This window comes from Lissotriton helveticus, chromosome 8 (assembly GCF_964261635.1).
Source record: "Lissotriton helveticus chromosome 8, aLisHel1.1, whole genome shotgun sequence".
In the NCBI taxonomy this organism is placed as follows: Eukaryota; Metazoa; Chordata; class Amphibia; order Caudata; family Salamandridae; genus Lissotriton; species Lissotriton helveticus.
Window position 1 is genome coordinate 1,109,674,559 of NC_136069.1, and position 16,025 is coordinate 1,109,690,583.

General features: G+C 43.7%; 1 protein-coding gene across 2 annotated transcripts in view; it reads right to left on the reverse strand.

Annotated features, from left to right (window-relative positions):
• ST6GAL2 (ST6 beta-galactoside alpha-2,6-sialyltransferase 2) overlaps positions 1 to 16,025 on the reverse strand; it is a 237,580-nt gene that overhangs the window by 127,211 nt on the left and 94,344 nt on the right. For both annotated transcript variants that reach the window (XM_078657989.1, XM_078657988.1), the window contains exon 2: positions 2,931 to 3,933. In XM_078657989.1, the coding sequence (XP_078514115.1) occupies positions 2,931 to 3,873 (943 nt within the window). In that variant the 5' untranslated portion in view covers positions 3,874 to 3,933. The remainder of the gene's footprint in view (positions 1 to 2,930; positions 3,934 to 16,025) is intronic.

Consider the following 16,025-nt stretch of genomic DNA (forward strand, 5'->3'; position numbering starts at 1 on the left):
CTGTATGGTTGAGTTTTGTAGGTGAACCCCATCAGTTTTATCTTTGACCAGTGCTTGAAATGGAAGAACAGAAGTGCAGGTACTCTGTACCAGAGTATACCTGCTTGTTTCTGAGAAGTGCCTGTACTCTCCAATTAAAAGTATTACGTGTTTCTTGAGAAGAGCCGGTACTCTCCCTCCTAAAATAAAAAAGTGCTGGTACTTAGGGCCATATGTATCAAGATACCCTTTTGTGATTCCTAAATAGCGATTTTTAAGGAATCGCTATTTAGAAATCGCAAAATGGTATGTATGAAGAAAATCGCTATTTTTTACCGATTCCTTAAAATTCCTTAATTGCGATTAGCAAATTGCTAATCGCAATTACGGAATAATTTCCCATTCATTTCTATGGGCCAGGAGGCCCATAGGAATGAATGGGAAATTATTCTCAATTTGCGATTCGCAATTTGCTAATCGCAAATTGAGAATAATTTCAAGGGTGCAGGGTTGCCTCAAGAACACCCTGCGGCACCCCTGAAAATGACATGTGTGCGCATATGGCGCACATACATGCCCTAAGGGCATGTATGAGCGTCACATGGCACCATTGGACTTTCAAAAAAATGCTTTTTAAAAGAATTCTCAACTTACCACCAACTAGAAGTTGGTGGTAATTTGCGATTCCTTAAGGGCATTTTGGAATTTTTTTTTCCTTGATACATTGCATTTAAGGAATCGCAAAATTTGCAATTCCTTAAATGCAATCGCAAAATAAGGAATGGCAAATTTTGTGATTCCTTATTTTGCACCCAAATTGTTTGATACATACCAATTTGCGAAAATGGGTTCGCAAACGCCGAAATTCTGCACATTTCGGCGTTTGCGAACCCATTTGGCCTTGATACATATGGCCCTATGTACCGGACAGTACTGGCCCATTTAAAGCAGTCTCTGACCTATGTGTGCCCCCATTAAAATTCACTTCTAGTGACACTGCTGAGTCTCTCACTTCTCCGCAGTGAGCTCCAGGTCACCTTGAAGAATATATACTACAATATAAAGGACTTATATCTTCATGAGACTTACATATTTGTGATTTATGCTGTGCTGTTAAGATACATTTTTTTGGAGGGACAGAGGCTTACAGATACCTGTTGCTGGAAATAGGCTGAAATAGCCTCATTTGTTGATGAGCACACAACAAAGATTTGATGTGCGTCTACTGCACAATCTATGTATCTTACTCTTAATGCCTGATTCACCACAGTATACGCCGCAGTTGCGGCGGAAAACTCAGCACACAAAAATATAGGACAAGCATGCCATTTATGTGCTGAGTCTGCACCATGAGTGCAGAGTCTTTGCAGACATAAAATGACTATCAGTAAAATTAAACCTGTAGTTTTTGGGTACCAACAAAATAATAAATTCATCCAAAAGTGTAAGCTTACCTTTGTGAATCAGGCCCAACATTATCAAGCAGCACAGTTTGTATAAGGTGCTGGCCACCCCCTGGGTACCCTTCATGCATATGGTACTCTGCTTCATGAGGTGACTGGGTAAACTTGAAGTCACTGACGCATTAAGTCACAACTGCTACCTGGCTCCAGTAACAACAGCTCAGCCGACCCCAACCTTTCTCACTTTTCCCTGTGTGGTCATTGTCACTGAGGACTTGAACATCACTTTTTGTTACTCAGCAGGTAGGAACTTTTGGGACTGCTGCCCATATCTGATGCTTACAGAAGTCTTTCTGAGCACTTGCCAGCCAGTTGGGGAGCATCCCAACAGATGCTCAAGACAAAGCCACTAAACACATCTCTAAAAGGGGTCTGAAAGAGAATTTAAATGCACATTATAGAATGCAAACCTCTGGGCTAACTGGTTGAAAATGACCGTCTTGAAGTTATTGTTTCATTTCATGGGGAAAAGTTAATTAAAAATGTTGGTACATTTTGGCGTTAACTGGTTTCTCAAAAGCCCAATATATGATGAAGCATAGGCTTAACAACTCCTACCAACAGTATAGAACTTAGTTTTTTTATGACATAACTAGAAAACATGTTGTCAGCCAGGTGCTTTTAACAGCAGTGAAATACAGTTCAGAACGAACAAAGAGAATATCATGGGGCTGATATTACTGTATGACCCTGGTTATGAGATGCACAGTACTGATGAGGTGCAAATTCTACATGCAAATTTGACAGTATCAGGTTGTGACACCATGTCTGTAGCAATTACGAGTTATACCCCATGGAAAGAGTAATCCTGTGCACCCGGATTTACAGGGTGTAAAAACATGGATTTCCAACTCTGTGGGGTTTAAAACACACATTTACCATTTGCTCTCTGCAGGTGGTTAAAGTATGTGCAGGCTTTATGTGGGGTGGAAATGGAGGGAGGGTGGTGAGGAGAGTAGAAGAGGTAAAGGGAAGCTAAGTTCTGTAATGGGGAAGCAGTGAAAACACCACCTGCCAGAAAACAATTGGTGGATGAGGATTGGATGCTGCTGCAGCCAAAGACTCATACAGTTTTACCAGGCCAAATTGCCACCCGGTAAATCCAGTTCCAGTGTCCCAACACCCAGTAATAGCAGGTGCAGGAACAGTGAGCCACACGATCAGGTGGAGCAGAAATCCATATAGTAATTCCACTCTGCCAGACTCATGATCAGGGCCAAAGTGGTTTTGCACATTACTGAACAATCTGATAAATGTCCGTCAGCATTTCAGTAGTTAAGCAGCTTCCTATACATTGCTGCTAATATCCAACATATTCAAGCATTGTAATTAACTAAGCCTCATGTATCATATCAACTCAATTTTTAACATAAATAATTCAATTTTGAAAGCACATTGATACTATATTATTAATGCAATGCCTAAGCCTCTGCATCACTTAATTGCAGAGTATAGAAAAAGACGCTTGCAGACACTATTTTAACTCACCTATTTCTTCTCCAAGTGAAGAATTAAGGATGGCGCCTGCCGACATAACCACAGCACAACTGCCGAACCCATTTGGGTACAGTTTATTTAACGGAATGTGTGGCACATGTTTCTCCCAACCCAGAGTCGAAAAGGGGGCCTCCTTCCCATCCAGAGTCTTTACGTGGACTTTCTCCTTGAAGTCGCAAAGTAGTTGCTTTGCAGAAAGTTTTCTCATATTTTGTTTGCCTCTGAAACGAACCCCATGCTTGTTGGTGCTCAGATAATCTTTCATCGCCTTCTGCAGGCGAGGATTCAACATCTTGGAAGACACATTCCCTTTCCAGAGCTTCTGCAGAAAAGACTTGGACATGGAGGAGTAAAATCCCTCCCAATCATCTGACTCATCCAATGACAAGTCTCGCTTGCGTTGGGTCTGTCTTTTCCTCATCTTTCTCGTTCGCGACTTTGCCCCTTGGACCATGTTCAGCACGTGGTTACCCCCATTGGAAGAAATTCCTCTTTCATCATCATGATATTTGACGTGATTCTGTGGCTGTCCAGCAGCATACAAGTAGTCTCTGTCATGATGAAAGAAAGATCTTTTCGATTTTCTTCCCAATTTTGGGATGAAAAGCTCACCTTCATTTTCAAAAGTGTCCTCAACCTCAGTCCATTTCTTTGGGGCCCCAAAATCCGAATTTAAGGAATCCAAAAGATCCCCATGTGGAAACACCTCATTTTCGCTTTCAGAGAATGATGGCTCGTGCATGGCCCCCATTATGACTCGTTGCTTTCCCTGCAAGGGTAGTAGCCTCTTGGTCTCTACGTAGGAGAAGGAGCTGGGAATAGGTTCAACCGTGTTGTTGTCGGTAAAGTAGATGAAGATCACAAGGAAGAGGAGCCCCCACGCCAAGATCCCGCACAGCATGAGTTGTTTCCATTGCTTCAGGTTTGGTTTCATGGCGGTGGCGTCGTAGTCCTCCGAGGCTTCCAGTGCTGTATCAGAGTGGGGGAGTGTTACCTGAAAGAGAAACCAGTTGGTTAGAACAGGCAATATCCAATATTTCAGGAAATAAAATATACTGTTTTGATGACATAAATCAGTAATTATCACTACAGGACCACACAAACAAATGGGATTCAATGAACAAAAATGTTGCCTTCTTGCAACAATGCATTTTAACGAATTTTTGAAATTCACAAAATGTTCCTGCAGTGAGCTTTAGAGTTGTGTCAGTCACAGGTTTCCAGGCAAAATTCATGAACACTTTTGGGAATTGCTTTTTTTGCCTGTGTTGGTTTTTCTGCCAAAGTAATTTTACATACTGTACAATTATGCATTGTTAGTCCAGCTTTCGGGTTTTTTCCTCCACTTATTTTCCCCACTGAGAAATCTCTTCTCCTTCCCCTCACCCCAAATTTGCGGGTGTTCCCTTCCATCTGCCACCCTGAAAATGTACTTATTTCTGCTCTTGTAGAGAGGAAAAAAATTTCAAGGCGAGAAGGAGTGAGACACAAGCTTACAAATACCCACAAACTTGTGAGTTGAGGGCATTCCCAAACTTTCCACGGAATGCCCTCACTTGAACATCTACTCCTAACAACTGAGTATGATTTACTCCAGCGCAATATGAAACATTAGGGGGTAATACTTTGTAAGAGTGAAAGGGATTTAGAAGTGAAATTTGAACTCATACATCCAGTCATTTGCATGTGTAAATCAAATTTACAAGCCCATACAGCTTTAATATGTAAAGTTTTCATTGAGAGCCTCTATCGATTATTTCAGTTTCTGCAAGTCATAACTACTTGCTATGACATCCCAAAAGTTGACAACAAAACTGGTTATCAACTGTTGTGATGTGATAAAGGCCTTCCAGGGCTATCTGAGATCCTGCCAGTGCAGCTCTGCTTGTCTGATTTGGCTAAAAGCAGAAAGCACAGCTGCAGGAGGGGGAAGGAAGACAGGGAAGATAGTAGGTTTTGGTTAAGGGTAGCAGGTAAGATATTTATTTTTCTCACTTGCATCAGTGAGGAGAGGCCGTGTTACGTATAGCTCTCCCATTATCCTCTGCCCCTGCACAGTAATTGAAGGCAGGGGCAGATGATTTGGGGGCCATACATAACATAACATTATAGATGGGTAAAAAGTGAATTACTGGAATCTTTTTCACGTTACAGTTCTGAGTGACATCACAGACAACTCGAGCTTTGCACTCGTTGTCTTTGTCACCCCCTTAAAACCCCTTGATGAAAAAGATCCCCAAAGTTCACTGTTACGCATCTATACTTCTGTATGTCAACAACACCCTAGGCATCTAAAACATTTCTATAAGAGATGAAGAGGAAAGCAGTACCCTCTTTAACCCCTCCCATGCTCATGACAAGCTGAGCTCGTCATGAATCATTGCGCTCCGGTGCTCATGGCGAGCTCAGCTCGTCATGGCCCGTGGAACGCTCAGGTGCGGGGAGAATTCCCCTGCTGTGCTGAACGTTCCACTGGAGCCAATGCACCTGTGACGAGCTCAGCTCGTCATGAGCACAGGAGCGCCGTCCCTCATGACGTGCTGAGCTCGTCATGAGCATGCGGGCGCTGTGCCCGCCCTCCCCCCCCCCCGCACAGCTGGGGAGTAACCCCCGCAGCGAAGGGGTTAACATGCAGCAAACAGATGCACCAGGCCCGCTTCTCTAATTTATGGTAAGAAGGAATTGTTGTGAAATGTTGAAAAATGGCTTTCAGTTTTGTAGGTAATGTGTAATACAAGAAGGTCTAATACACAAATCTTAATTCTCGTTGTGTCTACTGCTGGACAACTATTGTAATCCTCCTTCCCGCTCACAGTTTGACAGCCGCGGCCCGTGGAGGGAGTTGCGGTGGGGCAGAGAGGCGGGGCAGGGTAGGGGCAGGGTGAGGGGTGCTAAAAACCGGCACATGGATAATTGGAGGTAAGTAAACAATTTAATTAATAAAACGAATTTCGTAGCGTGCCCTGCATCGCAAAATGCGATGCAGCACGCTACGAAATTCGTTTTACTAATTAAATTGTTTACTTACCTCCAATTATCCATGTACCGGTTTTTAGCACCCCCCACCCTGCCCCTCCCCCACCCCGCCTCTCTACCCCACCGCATCTCCCTCCACGGGCCGTGGCTGCAGTTTGATAGTAGGAGAGATCACCCAGCAGGTTAGCGTGCAGAAAAACACCTAGATGGACTGTTGCCAAGGCTTACACAGGTTGAATGACTCACAAATGCCAAAGCCCTGTTAGGAATGGCCAGCTCAGTGTGCGGCCAGCTGCAGACTTAATACCCATAAACCAGAAATCAACACTGCCTGAGACCAACAGATGTGGCCAGTGACGGCAGCCAGCGCTATGTGGAGGATGCAGAAAGTAACACCGAGAGGAATTTACCATTACAGAAGATACTGTCACATAAGAGACATTTACATTTGAATGTTTTCTCGAAAATAAAACATTTAAATCGGTGCATAAGTTAGCCTGAACTTATATATAATGTACCGTTGCTGTGTTCGAAAGCAACGATTTGTTTTTCTTGTTGAACTAGCGAGCTATAATATAAATCTATTGATATTGCTAATGAACGAATCTAGCATGTCAATAATAAAGTGTTCTACATTGCAGGCCGGTGGAAAAGTGGGCACAGAAACCATGCTCATGGAAAAAGGAACTATTTGACAATATCCAAAATAATATAAAAATTACTGTATCAAATACACAAAGCCCTTAACAACACTACTTTTCCCCCTGGCTTTGTGAAAATCAAGTCTTCTCTAATATAGTTCCTTATGGTGTCCTGACATTTGTAGCTGGTCTAATGGCTAAGACCGGCATGCCTTTTTCACCTTTGGCTCTCAGGACTCTGGTCTTTAAGGATTTGGCATTTGTTAGTGACATAGTCAATGGTGTTGCGTCCTAGGCGCAACCACGTCTTCCATGTTGATCTATTGAGTCCTTCATCACTAGGCCTGCAACACAATATCCTTCAACCCCACTATTTTTAGGTCTCCCTTCAAGTCCGCTTCAGCAGCTTAGCAAGAGGCCATGCTGTCACACGCCACAAACCCACTCAACACACGCCAATCTATACATTGAGTAATGTAGCCATACATGAGGGACTCATACTACACAATTCTATTTTCATTAGAGTTTGCAACTAATGCCACTCTTTAAAGAGCTTGCAGTACATCGAAACCATCCCTCTGTGACCCTTGGGTATACTAATAATTTAAAAAGACCGCAGTTAAGCTGAGACGGGCCACGAAGAAAAGTAGAAGTCCCAATCTGTGGCAGACAAAGAAACGAAGTCAACTAACAAGTAGCCAGAATATCAAGGGCTGTGAAACTCAATAGTACTACGCTCATTTCCTTCACGCAGAAAACATTGATAAAGAGGTGTTCAATATCTTGGTCGAGATGGCATATGTCACAGCCATTGATGAGCTTTCTAACACCACACACTTGTATCCACCCAACTGTACATGCGCTTTCTGCAAATTTCAACCACTATAGTTGATAGTCAAGGTATTACATAAGGGTGCCCAAACACTGTTTTATATGCTCAACAGGACTTTTTAATCCTTAACCAAGGGATGGGTAAAGGTAGCTAGAATGAGTTACACTGTGAGTTACAGGAGAAGATGGCAGACATGTCATGTTTGTAATGGAGGAAACCATCCGCCAACATCTAAATCAGGCCCTTAATATTGATCTGATTCTATATAATCATCCTTTCACTTTCCCTCTTGTATATCTTTTTTTGGCTCACCCTCCTTGTTTTTTGCTGTGTGTTTCCCTTTCTCGCACTGCTTCTACTATTGCATCTCCTTCCTTTGCATGTCAATTTTCTCTCTGCCCCAGTGCTTTCTGAGTCTTACTACTGGAACATTTATGTGTTCTACTTTTTTAATATGTGTATGTCTGGTTCAGAAGTAGCATTGCCATTCTATTAGTATTGAATCAGACCACTAGTACCACTGTCACTTGCAATAATTTCATGCTACAGTTGCAAATGTAAGTTTTTGTGTCATTTCTCTGTTAAGGAAAGAAGGAAGACAGCTGTTTGAAAGAGCTCATACTGTTGAAGTAAACAGAAATAAGAACACCTACATTTGATTGCAGAAACTAACACACCATATTATCTCCTTATCATTTCCTTAACAAAGTCCTTAGATGATATGTGCATCCCACTGTCTATCTAAAAGAAAAAAGTTTGACTCCTGTAAAGAACACACTGCACCCAGAAATCTCTAGTTTTGTATGACTTGTTTGGAAAGCTAGCACTCAGTGTTTCCTGTCTCTAGATGGGAGTTCTTGCTTACTTTGCATGATCTGTTTAAGCTTTTTTCTGTTTTCTTTTTGTTGATTCTGTGGGTTGTGTTCATGCCTCACTAGCAACCCGAGCCCATGCCAGGGTTGTCGCCCGTTTGAGCTTGAACTGTGTGCTCCCATGACTCTGATCAACCTATTTGGAGCTGTGTGGTTCTTGTTCCAGAGTTTGGTTTGACCTTCTGTAGCTCAATGCTGAGTTTGGGTAGTGGCTGCTGTACTGGATGTTGCGTTGAACCTTCATAAATGTGCCTCAGGCATCCTCCATCTGATTGGCCACACAAACCGGTTCTTGCTTCTTGCTTTGACTCCATCCTTCTCCAACTACTGTTTGTCTTTCTATGAATTTGATGCTGTGAGTTGTCTTCGGGTACCCTTTATTTTTTTTCAAAACAAATTTTATTGTGTCAACAGTCATAGATATTTCAACCTCTCAAGGGTTCTTCACATATAAATGTAAGACATGTGTACATCTAAGTTGTCAACATCTATTATATCGAGTACCCTTTATTTTAATCCTCCTGGGGTCTCCATCCTCTGTCTTTGTTGGGAGTCTTTCAAAGGGATATGCAGCTCTGGCTGTGGGCTGCTCCATTTTTGGGGCATGTGCTCTTTGTGGGCTGCCCCCTGCAGTGTGCAAGGTTTGTAAGTAGCTGTAGCCTTCGTGATGGTCCTTCTATTCACACTCTGTGGTTTCGCTTAGTCTTTGCTGCAAGGGGTGGCCACCTCTTTTCCAGTATGTTGGTCCTCTTTCTGTGACCTCTAGTGCCTCCTTCGTGGTTTTGTGGTCTAACTGCCGGTTGTCTGTGCCCCTTCTTGTTGGCTTTGGCTGTATTCTCAGTATGTGCTCGTTGTCAAGGTGCAAGCCTGCCCTACCCTGGCACTTCTTTGCCTACTATTATTTATAGGGACATTGGGCTACATCTACCTCTGTCCATTTTATGTTGTGAGGTCTGATCACCCATTTTAACCTGTGCTCCTGGATGGGCACAGAGCAGGGGTTGACAAAACTTATGTTTGGAGATGTTTGGTTTCTTTATTCATGTGGCTTCTCTGCCCCATTTGCCTTGTTTCTTGAGGTGCTGCCCTTTACTGCCCTCTCCAGGGTTCTGGTGCGTGTAGTGGACGTGGATGTCGGAATATCATAGGGATAAATATGTGACATAAATATTGTGAGCTCAGTATTGCTTGAAACAATGCCTTCTTATTGGGTGTAGATTTTCTATTTTTCACTCAAACATAGCAATATTTTGTAAACAACATTTAGGGCAAAATATTTATGTCAGACGATATTCTGACTGTAATATTGTGGTGCACCCCATGTTTAGGGATGTTTTAGTTCATTGCAAGAATGTCGGCCATGTTCTGGGACTCCTTCAGTGGCATTCAGGGTCGCGGTATTAGGGGAGTATTTCTCAGCCGGGAACCTTAAGATAGCTTTTTTTTTTTTTTACCTTGGAGGACCTGTTCCACTACGTTTGGTCTTACACTTCAATAGAACTTACATATGTGTTTGCTGGGGCTTACCCCACACTGTGTTGGTCAATGGTCTGCTGTCATATGTGTGACCGATGGACCCGTTTTTTGCTTTCACTATGGTTTGAATTGGTACCTAGTTCAGGTAGGTGTGGTCTTGTGCTATTTTGAATATGACATAGTGCCTTTTTGAGATCCCCCCACTGCAATCCCAAGGATGCCTCGGGTTAGGTTTATGGTCTCTGTCTCCTGTCCTAGATATGGGCCATATCATTTGGAATTCCTTTGTCTACCACCCATACCCAGGAGAGAGACTACCACCAAACTACCACCTCCAAACTCAGGAGTGGGAGTTGGGGACAGTTTTTCTCCTGGGCTCTCATGCTTGCTTGGGTTGGGGCTTGTGCCTTGCTGGATGTTTTTGTTTGTGCTAGCGCCTTTGTGTAACACCTGACTTTCTTTCTCTGCTCTCCATTTATGTCTTGTGGTTCACTATTTTGGGTGTCCTGCTATTCTGGGTGCTCTGGTTGGGCCTACTTTTCTTTGGTCTTGTTGTGCCCGCTGGCTTGTTTTGACATTAGTACTTGATGAGGATTTGTTGGCCTTCTGGATTCAGTCTTTCCTCCTTTGTGTCTGGATTTTGCTCTTTCCTCTTTCTTATTTCCTACATTGGTGGGTCATTGTAGCCAGTCATACCCGCTTTGGTAGAGCCTCATGATATAAGAACTGGGATGAAGTAATGATTAGTGGTGCTTCAAATTCACGGAATTTGTGTTTGCATAACTATGCAATTTCTGGGAAAAATTATGTCAAATGAAACCTAATTACTGCAAATGCAAAACTGGAATTTAGCACTATATTGTAGCACAAAAAACTGCAATTGCTACAAACAGTAGTCACTCTCATTCTAGTCGTTCCAATTGTTCCTGTGTGCTCTCACTATATTTTTTCCACAAATGGCACATAGTAACACGAGGTGGCATAATAACACAATTTTAGGAATTTTGCCTAACAAGAGTAACACGAAATTACCAAGATTCCACAAGATTCACCAGTAAATACAAATTTTACCCAGGCCTAGTAGTGATGAGGAGGTAATGCTAGGTGAAACTTTTAGAACTTTTTGACATTGCCAATGGCTTTTAGCTACGATGAACAGCTTCCCCGAGACTGTGCAGCATGGTTAAAAAAGAAATGTAAGCATTTAATGCAACCACCCATGTATTGCCTTAATAAAAAAGGACCAGTAGAGGTCAGTAAAATGCCAGAATTGCTTTCTGCTGAGGGACTTTCTTTTTTTAAATTTTCTGGCAACTGCCTCTATTTAACTTTCTTGAGAGAAAATGACCAGCAGAGGTCAGTAAAATACCAGGATCACTTTAGCATTCTCTAGATTCCAATCCATAGAAATTGTCTTCTATGAGCACCTGTAGACAATAATACTTTTTTTAAATCTATTATTTTCAGTGATGTTACAACCGAAGACCCTGATTTTATATTAAAAACAGAGATTTGGACTATACCATTTCCTGCTGAAAGGCAATATTTCTCTCCATGTATTCCCATACCTGGTGTGTCACGCAGTTTGGTGCTTGCTTTCCACCACTTTGAAGAACAGTAGATGTTTCAGGACCCAGGTTAATGTGCTGCATAGCTAAATACATATAAGGTCCCAAAGGTGAGACCGATTGCATTGTAAATGAGTGTTTTTTTTAGTAGCCAATCCCAGTTTGATCAGTAGCTAAAAAAAACGAAACCGTGCAAAAGTTTTAAAAACATTTTTAAATGTGGGTGGGGGACAGAAGCAATGGGAAGATGGGATACCGAAGCAACATGGGACTTGGCAGCAACACAGGGAAGGTTGGGAGAGGCATTGGAAGCAACCCGGGGGTTGGGCGAAAGTAGTATGAGTGTGGAAGCAACAATAGTGAGATAGAAGCAAGGCACATGTGGGGGAGGAGCAATAACGGGGAGAGAGAAGGAGGGAAGTAATGTAGAGAGTGCAGGGAAGCACTGGAAAGAAGCAAATGAGCAGGGCCGGACTGGCTACCGGGCAGTTGTGTGTGCTGCCGAGCTGGGGGCTAATTTCTCTGTGGTGGGGGCTTATTTCGTTGATGGGGACCGGCGTGCGCATTGAAATAAAAAAAGCAAAACGAATTTCGTTTTTCACACGTAGGTCCCTATCAACGAAATCAGCCCCCAGCTCGGCAGCACACACAACTGCCCGGTAGCCAGTCCGGCCCTGCACATGAGTGACACCGAGCAACACTGAGTGCAGGGGGAAAGCACATGAGGGAGATAGATATAAAATGCATGTGCTCTTGTGGAGTGCATAACACAAAAGAAAAAAAGTAGTGCTTGAAGAGCAAGTTGCGAAAGCAGGAATGCTAGCCAATCAAAAGAATGTTAAAGAGGCAATGCTCCATGGGAGGCCAAAAATTGCTCCGAGTAAACTGAAAGAAAGCAGAATCTTTCTTTCTAAAAAGCAGGTGGAACATCTAACAACCTTTTCAATATCTCAGCAACAGTGCTATTTCTTTATTTTCATTGTGAAAGTTCCATTAAAGCGGCTGACATACATGTAAAGCGCTCTAATACCCCCAGGTCTAGCCAGCGCTATAGAAAACCTTTCAAATAAATAAATAAACAAATACATTCTTCTATCATATGTGCAACGTACAATGCACAGTCTGCAAACTGACCACAACCACACTATGGCTAAATTATACTTTTAACAAATGCAATAAACAGCATCACTGAGATTAGACACACAAATTGAGTTCCCCTTTAATTAATTAATTATCTTCATTTTTGACACTGAAAGTAATAGTTACACTATTACAGGATTACACCAATTGAAATTAAAATGATAGAAAAATACAACATATTTGTAGTTATCATTGTTAACCATTCCTGTGACCATCCAGAGCAGATAATAATTTTTCAAGGCTTCTCTGATCTAACCACCAATATGACCACTTCTTCCAAATGACATATGATGTTTTGGTATTTCAGCCATTATAAAACCTCTACTGTACTCATTCCAAAAATAGTATTCAAGGCTAAAGCAGAATTTAAGATGACAAACAGTACAAAAAGAGATGCGGTTTTGATAAAATAAGGAGCGAAGAGAGCGTCTTGGTCCACAGGATGGATTTCATTTTTTTAAGATGTGCAGCAAACTACTCCTTTTATACAGCTGTGAAATGTGTGAACATCAGGGGCATTGCAGCATATTTCTAATCTAAATGATGAAGCTAAAAAAGGCTAACTAAATGTTCTGATTAATGAAAGCATGGCATTTTGGGAGCTCCCAGGTGCTCCTCTACTGCAGTCCTGTCCTTTAGAACACAGGCGGCGGCATAATGCGCTTTGATTGCACCTCTCACCCTGTCATTAGAAGTTCTTACTGAGAACACAAACATAAGCTGTTCAAATAACCATGCAATTATTTCTTATTCAAAGTCGGTAAGCGATGCAAAGCCATGCAGGACGGAGAGGAGAAAACGGCAGTGGTTCATGTCCAAGACACATAGAAAACTCAGCCACGAAGCGCTACCTCTGTAGAAAACAAGCATTGGCAAAGCTAATAAAACTCACCTATGCAAGAGCAGTTGGCTTTGGCAATGTGTTTTTAGACATGTTGCACACCAGTGTGAGTGGCGCAGAGTAGAGTGGCGTAGAGTAGAATAGAGTAGCGGGAAGTAGACTGCAGTGGCGTAGAGTCAAGTGGCATAGAAGGGTGCAGAGTGGAATGGCATAGAGTTGAGTGATGCAGCGGGCAGTGGTGCTGAGTAGAGTCGAGTGGGGTCGAGTGGGGTAGAGTGCAGTGTCATAGAGTGCAGAGTAAAGTCGAGTGGCATAGAATGCAGTGGCATAGAGTAGAGTACCATAGAGTGGTGCAGATTAGAGTATAGTGCAGTAGAGTGCAGTGGCGTAAAGTGGAGTAGCATAGAGTAGTGCAGAGTAGAGTGTCATAGAGTTCAGAGGCAGAGAGTGCAGTGTTGCAGAGTAGAGTGTCAGAGTGCAATGGTATAGAGTAGTACAGAAAGTAGTGGCGTAGAGTACAGTGATGCAGAGTAGGGTTCAGTGGCATACAGTGCAGTGACAGAACCCAGTTGTGTAGAGTGCTTTGGTGTAGAGTGCAGTGGTTAAGAGTTGAATGACATAGAGTGCAGTGGCATAGAGTGAAGTGGCACAGAGTGGAGTAGAGTGGTGTAGAGTGCAGTGGCATAGGTAGAGTGAAGTAGCATAGAATGGAATAGTGCATGGTAGAGTTCCATCGCATATATTGGCATAGAGTGCAATGGTTTAGAGAAAAGTGGTGTAGAGTGCAGTGGTGCAGAGTAGATTAGTGTGGCATATGATGAATTGGCGATGAGTGCAGGGGCATAGAGGTGAGTGTTACAGAGTAAGGTGCATTGGGGTACAGTGTAGTGGCATAGAGTGTAGTATTGCAGAGGGGCACAGAGTAGAGTTGCATTAGAGTGGCATAGAATACAGTTGCATAGAGTGGAGTTGTGTAAAGTAGATTGGTGTGGCCTAGACTGGAGGGGTGCAAACTGCAATAGCAAATAGTGCAGTGGTGTTAAGTAGAGTGGTGAAGAGTGCATTGGCATAGTATAGAGTGGTACAGGGTAGTGTAGAGAGGCATGGAGTGGAGTGGCATAGAGTGCAGTGGCGTGAAGTTGTGTAAAGTGGAGAGGTGCAGAGTGGAGTGAAGCGTGTGGAGTGGTGCAAAGTAGAGTAGAATGGAGAAGAGTATTCAAGGCGTGGTATCACACTGCCATTATAGACAACATATTTTCAATTGGAATGAACATTACATTTGCTTAGGCATACAGTTTTACTAATAAAACTATGAAGTGCTCAGATGAAAATGTGATGTGTGGAAATTACATCATCTAATGGAATGATTTGTTTTGACCATATTAAATTATGTGTTCCTCATTTTGATATTTTCTGAAATATTTACACAGTTCATTTAAATGTAGCCATGTGCAAGAAAAAAAACTCCTTCCTTCCCCTCCGCCCACTTTGAAGTCAGAGAAAGAAAAGTAAACAAGCACCCATGGATGACAGCTCCTGACATTTGACCTCCTCGGTCTTTGATGCACAACAAATGTGGCGAGATAAGAACAAGATTTACAGGCCTTTTGCAGACAGGGAGCACTCGGAAGGATACTGTATAAGGTGTGGGCAAGGGAAGGTATGAACTCAAGCTGGACAGACTAAAACAAATAAAGCCAGCAAATAGAAAGCACGGAAATATGAGATACAAACCACAAAGCCTGGCTCCTCGACCGGACCACCGACAACATGACTGCCCTCAAACACGCTACCCGCAAGCACCACCAGCTCATCCGCACCACCAAGAAGAAATCCCTGAAGGAACAACTGGACAACAACGCCCACGACAGCAAAGAGCTCTTCACTATCGTCAAGGAGTTCTCCAACCCCAGCACCGGCACCAACGACATCACTCCGTCACAAAACCTCTGCGACTCCCTCCACCGCAAGATCGCCGACATCCACAACAGCTTCGGTGCCCCACCCACGCACCCAACCCTCGAACCAATGCCCCCCACCGCCACCCTTCGCACCTGGACCACGGTGACCACTGAACACACAGCCCGCACGATGAACACCATCCACTCCGGATCACCGACCGACCCCTGCCCACACCACGTCTTCAACAAGGCCGACTCCACCATCGCACCCCAACTCCGGAACATCATCAACGCCTCCTTCAACACCGCCACCTTCCCGGAGAGCTGGAAGCACGCCGAGATCAGAGCCCTCCTGAAGAAACCTACAGCGGATCCCACCGATCTCAAAAACTTCCGCCCCATCTCGCTCCTCCCTTTTCCTGCTAAAGTCATCGAGAAGATCGTCAACAGACAGCTGACCACCTTCCTCGAGACGAACGGATCCCTCGACCCCTCGCAGTCCGGCTTCAGAGCTAACCACAGTACCGAGACCGCCCTCATCGCAGCCACCGATGACATCCGGACCCTGCTCGACAAGGGGGAAACAGTGGCCCTCATCCTCCTGGACCTCTCCGCTGCGTTCGACACGGTCTGCCACCGCACCCTAGTCCAGCGCCTCAGCAACATCGGTATCCAAGAGAAGGCACTGGAGTGGATCATCTCGTTCCTCGCCGGAAGAACACAAAGAGTCCGCCTCCCCCCATTTCGCTCCGAGGCCACCGACGTCATCTGCGGCGTCCCGCAAGGATCTTCACTCAGCCCCACCCTCTTCAACATCTACATGAAACCTCTCGCAGCCA